Source organism: Nerophis lumbriciformis, linkage group LG11 (assembly GCF_033978685.3).
Source record: "Nerophis lumbriciformis linkage group LG11, RoL_Nlum_v2.1, whole genome shotgun sequence".
Taxonomy (NCBI): Eukaryota; Metazoa; Chordata; class Actinopteri; order Syngnathiformes; family Syngnathidae; genus Nerophis; species Nerophis lumbriciformis.
The window spans coordinates 7,917,597-7,931,492 of NC_084558.2; the positions used below are offsets into that span (position 1 = coordinate 7,917,597).

The 13,896-nt window shown below is 39.2% G+C and overlaps 1 protein-coding gene across 2 annotated transcripts in view; it reads right to left on the reverse strand.

Moving 5' to 3' along the window:
• Positions 1-586: 586 nt before the first annotated feature.
• itga3b (integrin, alpha 3b) overlaps positions 587-13,896 on the reverse strand; it is an 88,235-nt gene continuing 74,925 nt past the window's right edge. Inside the window, exons 19-26 of one of the 2 annotated variants that reach the window (XM_061967527.1) lie at positions 12,464-12,566; positions 12,092-12,268; positions 7,501-7,629; positions 7,310-7,423; positions 6,285-6,383; positions 6,076-6,201; positions 5,796-5,939; positions 587-2,440 (exon numbers count right to left, since the gene is read on the reverse strand). In XM_061967527.1, coding sequence (XP_061823511.1) covers positions 5,829-5,939; positions 6,076-6,201; positions 6,285-6,383; positions 7,310-7,423; positions 7,501-7,629; positions 12,092-12,268; positions 12,464-12,566 — 859 coding nt within the window. In that variant the 3' untranslated portion in view covers positions 587-2,440; positions 5,796-5,828. Of the gene's footprint in view, positions 2,441-5,783; positions 5,940-6,075; positions 6,202-6,284; positions 6,384-7,309; positions 7,424-7,500; positions 7,630-12,091; positions 12,269-12,463; positions 12,567-13,896 lie in introns of both variants that reach the window. The other variant, XM_061967528.1, reaches the window with a different exon arrangement.

Below are 13,896 nucleotides of genomic sequence, written 5' to 3' on the forward strand. Positions count from 1 at the left end.
TCAAACTGAGAACAATGTTAATTATGAAAAACAAACATTTATTCTAAACCATCTGGAATGGACTTATGCAGTCTTTAAGTTAAAGTGGAGGGAGTTGTTATTTCTGCGACACCTAATTGCCACAATAATTAAGTAAAGGGCATCAAATTGAATAATGCGGACACATTTGTTACTGGATACTTTCTAATAATCTTCAACCTTATTAGTATATGACTATAGTTATTTGATACTTTTCTATGTAGACTAAAGTGTTTAGATTGCAATATTGTTCAATTTAGGACACTATGTCAAGCTTGTGTGATATTGTGTGCTTAGCTGTTGTGTAGTTGCTAGCTTCTAGTAACCTACAGTCAACCATGTTTATCTTTTGTAAATGACTTGACTAAAATACAAGAAAAGACCAACCTTGTGTGTTTATTGGAGGACATTTAGATGTTAACTGGCACTTGGGGTTATTATCGGAGCTCATATCGAAGATTTTAGATGCAAACTGATTTAATCTGATACTTGTTTTTTGTCGATATCGGACTGATATCAATATAGTATTGGGACACCCCTAAAAGAAACCGACATTTTGGTGACTCAGTTTCTTTAGTTTTTTTTATTGAGTACCGCTGCAAAATGGGGCCAAAGAAAGTTGCGAGTGCCAGCACTTTGACAAAGAAGGCGAGAAAAACAATTAAGTTAAAAAAATAGCACTTTTAGTGACGCACGAAGGTGGCGTCCGCATGGCTTAACCCTCCCCGTGTCACCGTCTTCGCCGACAAGTCTTCAGTGAAAATTGAAGGGATAGTGAACGTTCATTTATATGTACAGTACAGGCCAAAGGTTTGGACACACCTCATTCAATGGTTTTTCTTTATTTACAATGTAGATTGTCACTGAAGGCATCAAAACTACGAACGAACACATGTGGAGTTATGTACTTAACAAAAAAAGGTGAAATAACTGAAAACATGTTTTATATTCTAGTTTCTTCAAAATAGCCACCCTTTGCTCTGATTACACTTCACCCTTGCTCCTGATGGGTGTTGGTTAGCGCCTTGCATGGCAGCTCCCTCCATCAGTGTGTGAATGTGTGTGTGAATGGGTAAGTGTGGAAGTGGTGTCAAAGCGCTTTGAGTACCTTGAAGGTAGAAAAGCGCTATACAAGTACAACCCATTTATCATTATTTATTTACTGTTTTGCACACTCTTGGCATTCTCTCGATGAGCTTCAAGAGGTAGTCACCTGAAATGGTTTTCACTTCACAGGTGTGCTTGAAGCTCATCAAGAGAATGCCAGGAGTGTGCAAAGCGGTAATTAGAGCAAAGGGTGGCTATTTTGAAGAAACTAGAATATAAAACATCCATCCATCCATTTTCTACCGCTTATTCCCTTTGGGGTCGCGGAGGGCGCTGGAGCCTATCTCAGCTACAATCGGGCGGAAGGCGGGGTACACCCTGGACAAGTCGCCACCTCATCGCAGGGCCAACACAGATAGACAGACAACATTCACACACTAGGGCCAATTTAGTGTTGCCAATCAACTTATCCCCAGGTGCATGTAAAAAATAATTTTTTCAGTTATTTCACCTTTTTTTGTTACATGTGTTCATTTATAGTTGTGATGCCTTCAATGACAATCTACAATGTAAATAGTCATGAAAATAAAGAAAACGCATTGAAATGAGAAGGTGTCTCCAAAATGTTGGCCTGTACTGTATTTCAGAATTTTCTTTTTGCACGTAAAGCTATGATCATCTCATTAAAATGTGTTCATATTTTTGGCCATCTGCAATGAATTATTTAGATTAATTCATTAATTTAGCCTAATAAATTCAGTGTTGACACAAACATGTATAATAAATAGTCATCAAGCGAGGGGCTGCATCTTACTGGGGGGGGGGGGGTTTAAGCCGATCTCCTACCAAGAGAATGCAAGTAGTAGTCCCTGAAAACTTGGAATAAAACATAGAAAACAAACATGTCAGGATATCTGTACACGAGGTCAGCTGGGCTGGGTATTAAAGCCTGGAAATGAGCGATCCAGATGCGAAAATATTTACAATCATTGAGGAATAACAAAAAAAAAACAAAAAAAACTTTCAATTAAAAACATAAAAGTCCTGAATTCGCCAATTCATTCAATGTCAGAAAAGAAACACAGTTTAATATATTGCACTGAGAAGTCTGGAAAAAGTCAGTGCATTTAATCCACAGGTGGTCCCTACTGGGCCAATGTTCTTTGTTTGGCCTGCGTCAGAACAGTCAGGGTTCCAAGTCAAGGCCTCAGTAGTAGAAATGCTGCGTCTCTGTCCAGTTGGTGATCCAATGCTTTCTGCACGGCTCCTCAGGCTCAAATCCCTCATTGGCCTGATAGCGATCGGCCTTGCAAATTTTCACCCCCCGGTGCTTTGGCATTATCCGGTAGTAGAGGGATCGCTTGAAGAATCCAAGCTGGGGAGAAAAGAAGTGACATGAGAGACTAAAGGAGAGCCAAGATTTAATGGCGGCTGGAGAACAACATTTGGGAGATTTAGATCCGCCATAGAAATGGAGAGCTAGGAAAGAGAAAGCGAGGGGAGGGAGCACAGTATCCAACTGAGGAAAGAGAAGTTACAAGTATCGCACAAAAGCGAGTACACCTTCTCAAGGAACAATACTACACAAATGGACTTTAATCAGCGTCATACATGCCAAAACCTCCCGATTTTCCCGGCAGACTCCTGAATTTCAGTGCCCCTCCCGAAAATCTCCCGGGGCAACCATTCTCCCGAATTTCTCCCGATTTTCACCCGGACAACAATATTGGGGGCGTGCCTTAAAGGCACTACCTTTAGTGTCCTCTCTCTCACCTGAAAAGGAGACTATTATATATGTCTCCGTTATCCATAGGTTTATCTATAAGCCATAAAGTAGGCAGGCACGGAGCTATTTATCAGCGCGTGTTTATTCCAGCCGGCACGTTAATACACTGACACACAACATCCGGATTCCCATCATGCATTGCTTCAAAACTACGGCAAGTAGTAATGTCCAAAATTTCCAGCCGGACAAACAATATTGGGGGCGTGCCTTAAAGGCACTGCCTTTAGCGTCCTCTCACCTGAAAAGGAGACTATTATACAAACCCCGTTTCCATATGAGTTGGGAAATTGTGTTAGATGTAAATATAAACGGAATACGATGATTTGCAAATCATTTTCAACCCATATTCAGTTGAATATGCTACAAAGACAACATATTTGATGTTCAAACTGATAAACATTTTTTTTTTGCAAATAATCATTAACTTTAGAAATTGATGCCAGAAACACGTGACAAAGAAGTTGGGAAAGGTGGCAATAAATACTGATAAAGTTGAGGAATGCTCATCAAACACTTATTTGGAACATCCCACAGGTGAACAGGCAACTTGGGAACAGGTGGGTGCCATGATTGGGTGTAAAAGTAGATTCCTTGAAATGCTCAGTCATTCACAAACAAGGATGGGGCGAGGGTCACCACTTTATCAACAAATGCGTGAGCAAATTGTTGAACAGTTTAAGAAAAACCTTTCTCAACCAGCTATTGCAAGGAATTTAAGGATTTCACCATCTACGATCTGAAATATCATCAAAGGGTTCAGAGAATCTGGAGAAATCACTGCACGTAAGCAGCTAAGCCCGTGACCTTCGATCCCTCAGGCTGTACTGCATCAACAAGCGACATCAGTGTGTAAAGGATATCACCACATGGGCTCAGGAACACTTCAGAAACCCACTGTCAGTAACTACAGTTGGTCGCTACATCTGTAAGTGCAAGTTAAAACTCTCCTATGCAAGGCAAAAACCGTTTATTAACAACACCCAGAAACGTTGTCGGCTTCGCTGGGCCTGAGCTCATCTAAGATGGACTGATACAAAGTGGAAAAGTGTTCTGTGGTCTGACGAGTCCACATTTCAAATTGTTTTTGGAAACTGTGGACGTCGTGTCCTCCGGACCAAAGAGGAAAAGAACCATCCGGATTGTTATAGGCGCAAAGTTGAAAAGCCAGCATCTGTGATGGTATGGGGGTGTATTAGTGCCCAAGACATGGGTAACTTACACATCTGTGAAGGCGCCATTAATGCTGAAAGGTACATATAGGTTTTGGAGCAACATATGTTGCCATCCAAGCAACGTTACCTGGACGCCCCTGCTTATTTCAGCAAGACAATGCCAAGCCACGTGTTACATCAACGTGGCTTCACAGTAAAAGAGTGTGGGTACTAGACTGGCCTGCCTGTAGTCCAGACCTGTCTCCCATTGAAAATGTGTGGCGCATTATGAAGCCTAAAATACCACAACGGAGACCCCCGGACTGTTGAACAACTTAAGCTGTACATCAAGCAAGAATGGGAAAGAATTCCACCTGAGAAGCTTAAAAAATGTGTCTCCTCAGTTCCCAAACGTTTACTGAGTGTTGTTAAAAGGAAAGGCCATGTAACACAGTGGTAAACATGCCCTTTCCCAACTACTTTGGCACATGTTGCAGCTATGAAATTCTAAGTTAATTATTATTTGCAAAAAAAAAAAAAAAAAGTTTATGAGTTTGAACATCAAATATCTTGTGTTTGTAGTGCATTCAACTGAATATGGGTTGAAAAGGATTTGCAAATCATTGTATTCTGTTTATATTTACATCTAACACAATTTCCCAACTCATATGGAAACGGGGTTTGTATATGTCTCCGTTATCCATAGGTTTATCTATAACCCATAACACGGTGGCCAAATGAATATAGTCACTCATGAACGGTCAGAGAAGCAGTATTATGGGCCACCTTGCGAGCAACATCCCGTTCTCATTTGCGGATGTTTTCAACAAATCCGTGAAGGATATGTTCCCGGATTCAGAGATCGCTCGACAGTACTCGAATGGCAGAACAAAGGCTACTCAAATAGTGAAAGGTAAGTGTTTTTTGTTTTTTTTTAAAGTAAGCAACAAGTGCAGTACAGTTAGTAGAACAAATGTGTTTTCATTACTGTGCACTATATATATATATATATATATATATATATATATATATATATATATATAAGAAATACTTTAATTTCAGTGAATTCTAGCTATAAATATACTCCTCCCCCCTTAACCCCGCAGGTGGCCAAATACTTTTGGCAATATAGTGTATCAGTCGTCATAGTAAACAGTTTTTTATGCCCTAGCTATGAAAATATTTGATATATAATTAATGAATCCTATAATTAATTTTTACTACTTCACAAAAATGTATTTATCGTGGTCATGTCTGGAACTAATCAACAGCGACAACTGTACTGATATATAAGCTGTACACTGCCAACGCTAAAAAGTATATCCAAGTTCACTTCTTATTGTATTGTCCATTGAGAAGATATACAAACAAACTAAATAGCTGCTGAAATTTAACAGCCAGAAATGACAGTTTCATCATAAAACACATGTAAATGCTGAGAGGTTGTTGTATGTATATGACAATTAATTGGATTGCTTGATGCATCACAGCATATCATAGCAATTACCTGATACCTTGCCAACATGTCCTGTGAAGGTTGTGAGCAACATAGAGAATGACATAAGAAAGTGAATGGAAGTGCGCCAAAAAATGTACAATTTGTTAAATTAGTCGAGCATTATTTTTGATATGGTCTCTCAACATTCACACAATAATACACAGCTTAAAGACCAGCCTGGAAAGAAGGCAAGAAGATGTTAGACAAAGCCAAAAAGAGAAGCAATAAATTGAATCACACTCTAATGATGATTCATGTAAAGGGCTGTTTTTGTTATTTTTACCCAAAAGCCCACCGGTGTGTGCGGTCGGAGGACCCATAAAGGGTCTCAGTAGTCCTCCGTGAGCTTTTCTGTCTCAGAGGGCTGGATCTTCATCTCAGCCTTCTGGGCTTTGGCCTCATACATCTCCCGCCTGCTGGCCCTCTGGAAGAAGCCACACTGGGGGCGGAGGAGGATGTCAGACGTTAAACTACATGTAGGACAGTGTCTACTGGGGATATGGTTTTGGTGAGGAAGTCTGGAGACATTTGCAGCTGTTCACTGTGTGTAGAAATCAACTTCCTGTATGTCTCACCTTCCAAAGTATAATTATGATGATTCCCAGAAGTACAACTCCCGCTACCACAGCAGAGATGATGATCCACAGTGGAAGTTCATAAGGCGTCTCCACCCCTGCTACGGGCTCGATGTCCACGGTGAACTAAAATACACGGCAGAACAAATCGTCATCTTGCACGAAATGAATCAATTATTGGTCAAACAAAAAAGGGGGATTTGTGCTACCGTCACAGTCTGGCTGTCCATCTTAATCGTTGGTTTGTCTGTGATGAGTTTCAGCGTCGCTTCACCTCGAACTTTGACCCACAAAGCATAAGGATAGTCCTGCAGCAGAAATAACAAATATACCATAAAACACACAAAGACCAGAATATTAGATGTGTCAAGACCCTTTTTTGGAAAATATATTTTTAAAAGACAAAGTGAATGTTTTGAATCAGTGAAATAACCGGTAGATTTCTATGGAGGGTCAAATGGGACGGAATTAGAAAAGTCAATATTTGACTGACAGTTAGCTGTGAGTAAACAGGGGATCGCGCTGCAAAAACAGCTGGACAGAGAATCCATTGTCCTACGTGTGTGTGTGTCAACATATTTGGACTCTTGGAAATAAAAAAATGACCTTGAGAAGGACAAACAGTAGAAAATGGATGGATGAATATAATTTATTCAGCAATATTATTTCATATTTTCATAGCTGCTGAATGACCTAAGAAACTGCATTTTTTTTTTTCAATTGTTGCGTTTTGGATGTCTGCTAGTGCTTTAAATACTGTTTGTTTTTTTAATTTAGGAAATATTCTGAAGAATGTCTTTTTTGCCATTTTCGTTTGGATCATTCCATAGGCATGAGTGGGCTGCAGTGTTGTGATGGTCCACCGCCTCCCAGCAGAGCGCGCCGTCAGTGTGCTAAAAATAGTTTCTCTTGTCTATATTGCAATTCTATATTGCAGAAAAGATGTTACAGATTATAGACGCGTGCTGCTTGTTTAACATTGCACAATCCACAGGCTGGTGAGCACAACAAAATGAATGCGCAGTAAATGAGTGTCTTCATGGGCACATAATGCCGGCGTAGTAAACAAAAAAAACAATTTAAATCGGGCGGTCTGCACCAGTTATCAGTTAGTAGATCACACGCAACACGCCCACTAATAGTACACACAATTTTAAAGTTTCTACACGCCGTTCAGCGTGGTGTGCTATTATAGATTATGATTATAGATTATGAGTGTGAGCCGTGAATGCACCTCGAGCATGGTGCTATTCCACAAACGAGCGCTGACATAAATCGTGGATGAGTTGGTCATGTTTGACAGAGGACAAGTAAAGGTCACGCAGTTCGCCGTGCCCTTTGAGCATTCCTGCAAACACAAAAAAAGAGGCATCACCACACAGCAGCACCAGTGTGGTATAACAGAAAGGTTGGTAGAGATCTCACCAACAAGTAGGATTCTTTTCGCGGCGTGAGCACGGAAAGCGTTGCCTGCGGCTCCACGACCTGCGGCTTATCATCGGAATCATCGGTCATGATTTGCCTCTTTACACGTCTTGATCCACTTTCTGACAACTGGGGAAGGGAAGCAGAGCAGACTGATGACATCAGAGGCGTAGAGAAAATGACGGGGGTTTGATCAGGAAATTGCTCTCAGAATAGAATTGTCTCTTCTGCGTTCTATTTGTGGCTCAGTGAAGCTTCAGTGTGGTCAAATCTTCCGCCCAAAAATGAACATACAAAGTCAGCAGTAGCTCACAGACTTGCACTTACATTAGGTACACTGTAAACATTTACCAGGATTCCAGCATTTAACAATACGTTGAGTTAAAGTAAAATACTGTAATCAAAATGTACTGCAACATCACAAAAAATTAAAAAAAATACGATATCCTTATATTTTACAGCAATTACTTGTTATTTCACAGTAAAATACAGTAATCATATTGCGTAATATCATAACACATACAGGAGCGGTATAGCTCGGTTGGTAGAGTGGCCATGCCACCAACTTGAGGGTTCCAGGTTCGATCCCCGCTTCTGCCATCTTAGTCACTGCCGTTGTGTCCTTGGGCAAGACACTTTACCCACATGCTCCCAGTGCCACCCACACTGGTTTAAAAATGTAACTTAGATATTGGGTTTCACTATGTAAAGCGCCTTGAGTCACTAGAGAAAAGCGCTATATAAATATAATTCACTTCACTTCACATTCAAACTGATTTGTCTTATAAGGGGTTCTGTAGAATGCACATTTTTGTACAGTAAGTGACACAGTAACTATGATGTAAAACCAAGAGATTAATTAACTAGTGCATTTGAAGCATTCAGGTGTAACTTTATTCTATTTAACCGTAAAAAAACCCCAAGCTCTGCATTTACAGTAAATTGCTTTAAAAAGTAATAGTTACATTTTAGGCAGTAATTTGCTGCGAATATACGATGAAAAGTTTTACAGTGTATAGTTGCACAATATAATGATATAGATGGCAGTCCCTCCAGGAGTTTTTGTGATAGTTGTGGCCTAATATTTGTGATTTCGCGGCAGTATTTTCAAAACATTGCAGCAAACGTTGCGATGCTTTAAGGCTTATTTAAAAAAATAAAAAATAATTAAATATAATAAATAATAGTTAAAATTGGAAGTTTTTTTTGTAACCCTGACCTATGAAGTACATTATTTGACCAAATATGTTTTATTTTCATCTTAAATTAAAAAATGTTGAACATTGACAGCAATTTATCCGTTTCCCCAGGATCTCGCAGGTCTTTTTTGAGATGCCTTAATTTGTAGAAGTGCTTCCCGAAAAATGCTATGGAGGTGTTTGTTGCAATAAAACCGCAGGAGGAAGGGAAAGATGCGATAAATTGTTGTATATTTCCTTCTGTAGTTATAAAAGGGACATTTGCTGAAGAAAAAGTAATGAATGAAAAAAAAGACTAAGAAAAGCATCTGACCAACATTGCAAACAAAAATGTCCACGTGTATTAGTGCAAGCAAAAGACTAAAAATTATATCTCAGCCTTCACAAGTAAAGTAAAGAAAAGTAAACAATACAAATAATCTTAAAGGACATTACTATAGAAATGCCACTTTGCATACCAGCTGTACACTGATTACTTTAAAGTATATCCAATCTTCATTTCAAGTATTTTCCCTTGAAAATATGTACTGCAGTAAAAATCGTTGAAGCGTGTACTCACTTTTGTGATATACTATACTGTATATGCCTGTTAAAGTTATTTTCAATAAATGATTTATTGTGTACCATTATTGCTATGTTGTCTATTACCATTATTGCTATGTTGTCGATTACCATTGTTGGTATATTCTCGGGCTGTGAATCTTTGGGTGTCCCACGATTCGATTCAATATCGATTCTTGGGGTCACAATTCGATTATAAATCGATTTTTTTTTTCCAAATCAACACGATTCTCGATTCAAAAACGATTTTTTCTCCAATTCAAAACGATTGTCTATTCATTCAATACATAGGATTTCAGCAGGATCTACCCCAGTCTGCTGACATGCAAGCAGAGTAGTAGATTTTTGTAAAAAGCTTTTATAATTGTAAAGGACAATGTTTTATCAACTGATTGCAATAATGTAAATTTGTTTTAACTATTAAATGAACCAAAAATATGACTTATTTTATCTTTGTGAAAATATTGGACACAGTGTGTTGTCAAGCTTATGAGATGCGATGCAAGTGTAAGCCTCTGTGACACTATTGTTCTTTTATTTTTTATTTTATAAATATCTAATGATAATGTCAATGAGGAATTTTTAATCACTGCTATGTTGAAATTGTAACTAATATTGATACTGTTGTTGATAATATTCATTTTTGTTTCACTACTTTTGGTTTGTTCTGTGTCGTGTTTGTGTCTCCTCTCAATTGCTCTGTTTATTGCTGTTCTGAGTGTTGCTGGGTCGGGTCTGGTTTTGGAATTGGATTGCATTGTTATGGTATTGCTGTGTATTTTTTTGTTGGCTTGATTAATTAAAATTTTTTTTTTAAAAATGAATAAAAGTTTTTAAATAAATTTAATAAAAAATAATCGATTTTTTAAAAATGAAAATCGATTCTGAATCGCACAACGTGAGAATCGCGATTCGAATTCGAATCAATTTTTTCCCACACCCCTAGTATATTCATTATTCCTACATTGTTGATACAAATTATTGTTACAGTGTAATAATTATTGTTACCTGTGGTAATGCCACTATGATACAACATCTGTATTACTCAGTGGCCTAGTGGTTAGTAGGTTGTGAGTTCAAACCCCGGCCGAGTCATACCAAAGACTATAAAAATGGGACCCATTACGTCCCTGCTTGGCACTCAGCATCAAGGGTTGGAATTGGGGGTTAAATCACCAAAAATGATTCCCGGGCGCAGCACCGCTGCTGCCCACTGCTCCCCTCACCTCTCAGGGGGTGATCAAGGGGATGGGTCAAATGCAGAGGACAAATTTCACCACACCTAGTGTGTGTGTGACAATCATTGGGACTTTAACTTTAACTTATAATCCTTGAACAAAGTAAGAGTGAAATTCATGTGAATAATCACTGAATGGAGGACTGGGGGTGGGATTAAATAAATTATCTTCTTCCCACTCCCTTTCAGGCAAAACTGGACAATCATGCATTATATACTATACATTACCTTTTGCACTATATTAATTTATATTATTATGTGTTGTCAACTTTGTACTTTTTTATGTCATTGCCATATTGCATATTGTGTAAGTTTAAACATATTGTATTTAATACATACTGTATCCTAAACAACAGTGTGTGCCATCTGCTGGCATGTTTATTGATCTCCCACACCTGTCTCCTGTAATGATTTGTGTTCCCTCCTGTTTAAAAGCTTCCCATTTATACCCGTCTCGCCTTTTAGTAGGCGCTGATCCATTGTTCGCTTCATGCGACTACTTTTGTTTGTTTTTCTCTTGTTGTGACAAGTAAGCCTTTAAATGTCTTTATTTGTATTTTTTTTGCTGGTAAGAAAAGTCTCTTTTACTACTCAAGCAAGGTAATGGAGTTGAAAAACAAAGGAGACCGTGCCGCCGGAAAAAACGCACGGGCAAGCTAAAACCTGACGTTACAGGCCATGACAGCTGCACTGTTTTTTACCTGTGAGATAATAAGAAAATGTGATTAAACATTAAAGCAATAATACGCATGTCACTTCAATCCAATATTATTGAACTATTTTTATTTCTAATAAAAGTGTTCACACTCACCATAAACATGCATTAGCACTTTCAGTTCCAGCCTCAGCTATGGTGAATCATAGAATCAGTGCTCCATTGATCCTGTTTTTTTTATTGTGGTCTTAACTCAGAGTTGTCATATTCAGGATTGATTGAACTAATTCAGATTAGCTGTTCTTGAACCCAACACTCACAGTTTCCCATCTGAGGGTATATCAACTCAGACTTAAGGTTTAAACTCAGAGTTGGTTGAACCTCCGACCTGGAATACCTTACAATTACCACACTGTTGTGCATAGTTTGTAAAATGCCACCAAAGGCTGTCTTGTTTTAATTATTATTATTAGTATGTCTTATTGTCTGATGTCTGCTCTCCTGCACATTTGTGCATGTTATGAAGTTGAAAGTTGTTCATTCGCACTTTCGGTGAGAGTAACTGTTAAAAGCGATCTGTAGCTGTGATTTTTGTGGGTAAAATGAGTGAATGATGAGTACTAAATGAGTGAATGAATACATCTCTGTCAATGTAGAGAAAGAAGTGAAGACGCGGGGCGATGCAAGGAGCCATTTGATTGGTTAGACAATTGCGTTGCGTTTGAGTGCTGCTAGGACAAATTCGATTGCAGAAAATGTCCATGATAGGCCAAAATATGCGGGGAAACTGCGGGGATTGGACTGCGAGGACACGCATAATTTGCCGGGATTGGTTGAATTTGCGTGAATTGGCGCGATCGCAACATCGCAAAATCTCGGAGGGACTGACATGCAACAATCATCGACCGATTAAAGGTGTTGTGTCAAAAGAAGCCTCACAGTGAGGTTGAGAGGGTTGACAACGTCTCCAGGTGGTCTACACTCGGTCTCTGACGCTCCCTTAACGATGATCTGGGTCAGGTACAGGAGCCACTTGCCGTTAGACACCTCAAAGGGCCACTCAAACTCCACAGCCAGGGTCCCCAAGTCCCCCAGAGGTTGTCCCCTCATGTTGACCTAGTGTAAGAATAAAAAAAAAAGCGTTACCACAGGGTGGAAGAAAAAGAGAAACATGCAGTGTGACTTTGTTGCTCTAAATAGCATCCACCTCTGCACATGGCTGCACCACAAACTTGCTGTAATGAACCTCGAAGGGTAAAATATACACTATACTGTAGGTCTAATAAAAGATGAGTGGTGGAGGTGACTCACATTGAACGTGAACTCAAGCAGACTGCCAACATCGCTGCTGTTCACCATGGCTGACTCGCCCATCACTATCCCGTCATAGCTGGTATGCAGTTGCGCATTTGTTCTGTATAGGGAAATAGGTCAGCAAAGATGTGTTGTTTAAGTGCAAAACAAGTAGGGATAGGTACCGAATCCAGTACATTTATAGGTACCGAACAAAGTCAGTTGATACTACCGGGTATCGATTCTTGTAAAAATTAAATAGTGTCATATTTTGATACCTTTTGTTGCACGCTCAACCACGTCCGGTAGCAGATTCAAGCACTTGGCCGGTAAAGAAGCAATCAAGCACTCAGATGGACTACCTCTCGGTAATGTTACAAATAAATCGCTCAAAACTATAGTCAGGCTCAAATTTTCAAAATGCTCTACTTTGATGCTAATTATGTTGGATTTGCCATAGACATGCTAAAGATTAGCATTAGCAATTTCACATGGCGATTTCAATACCTTTACATTTGTAATGAAAACTGCAAGTAAAATGCTCATTGCAATGAAACAGCTGGAGTGTAATAAATACAATACCAGCCATCCATCCATTTTTCTACCTCTTGTTCCTTTCGGGGTAAAAATACAATACTTACAGATTAAACACTTTGTAGGGCTCAGCAAAAGAAAATAATGCCCACATTTAACTTAATGGCAAAGACTACTTCCTGGCTAAGGCAACACACCGTAGTCTGTACAGTACAGCCATATAAGGTGGTAGAATCGTAACTGCATGCAAAGTCTACTAAATACTACAATCCAGCACATTACAGGTAAAGTTCTATATGTCGCTGTCCAGTATAAAGTGATGTTTTATAAAACGCGTTCGTGTCATGGACCCCGAATTTTGACGAGACAGGATTATGCAGTCTCAAGAACCCAAGCAAGAACGAAGCACAAAGCAGATAATAATTCAAACAACTTAAAGATAGAGCCACGCTACTGTTCACCGTCAGCAAGACAGGAAGTCACAAACCATGCCTTGGCAAGTCTGCAAATCCCAGCTGTTTTCACCACATAAATCGGGATCATGTTATTGTATTGTTTTGAAAAAAATAAGGGAAAAATAAAGTTATATATAATGCGCCCTCCGCAGTGGCGGCCCAAGCCTCCATGGGGCCCTAAGCAAAATTAGATTTTGGGGCCCTCTATTTCTGCCAATAATATTGATTGTTGATCATTCACACACCTACTATAAACTCATTGCGGCTCTGGCAGTGTTGTTTACATTATCCTATTGTCAGCCTGGCATGTCTTTACAAATGACATGTCATTTATAAAGATATGGGGGTGGCCCAGTTAAGAACATAAATAATACCAATGAATGAACGAATGATGTCCAGAGTGCCACATATGGTTCCTAATCTTAAAATGTAGAAAACATTCAGCTACAAGAGTGGCCTGGG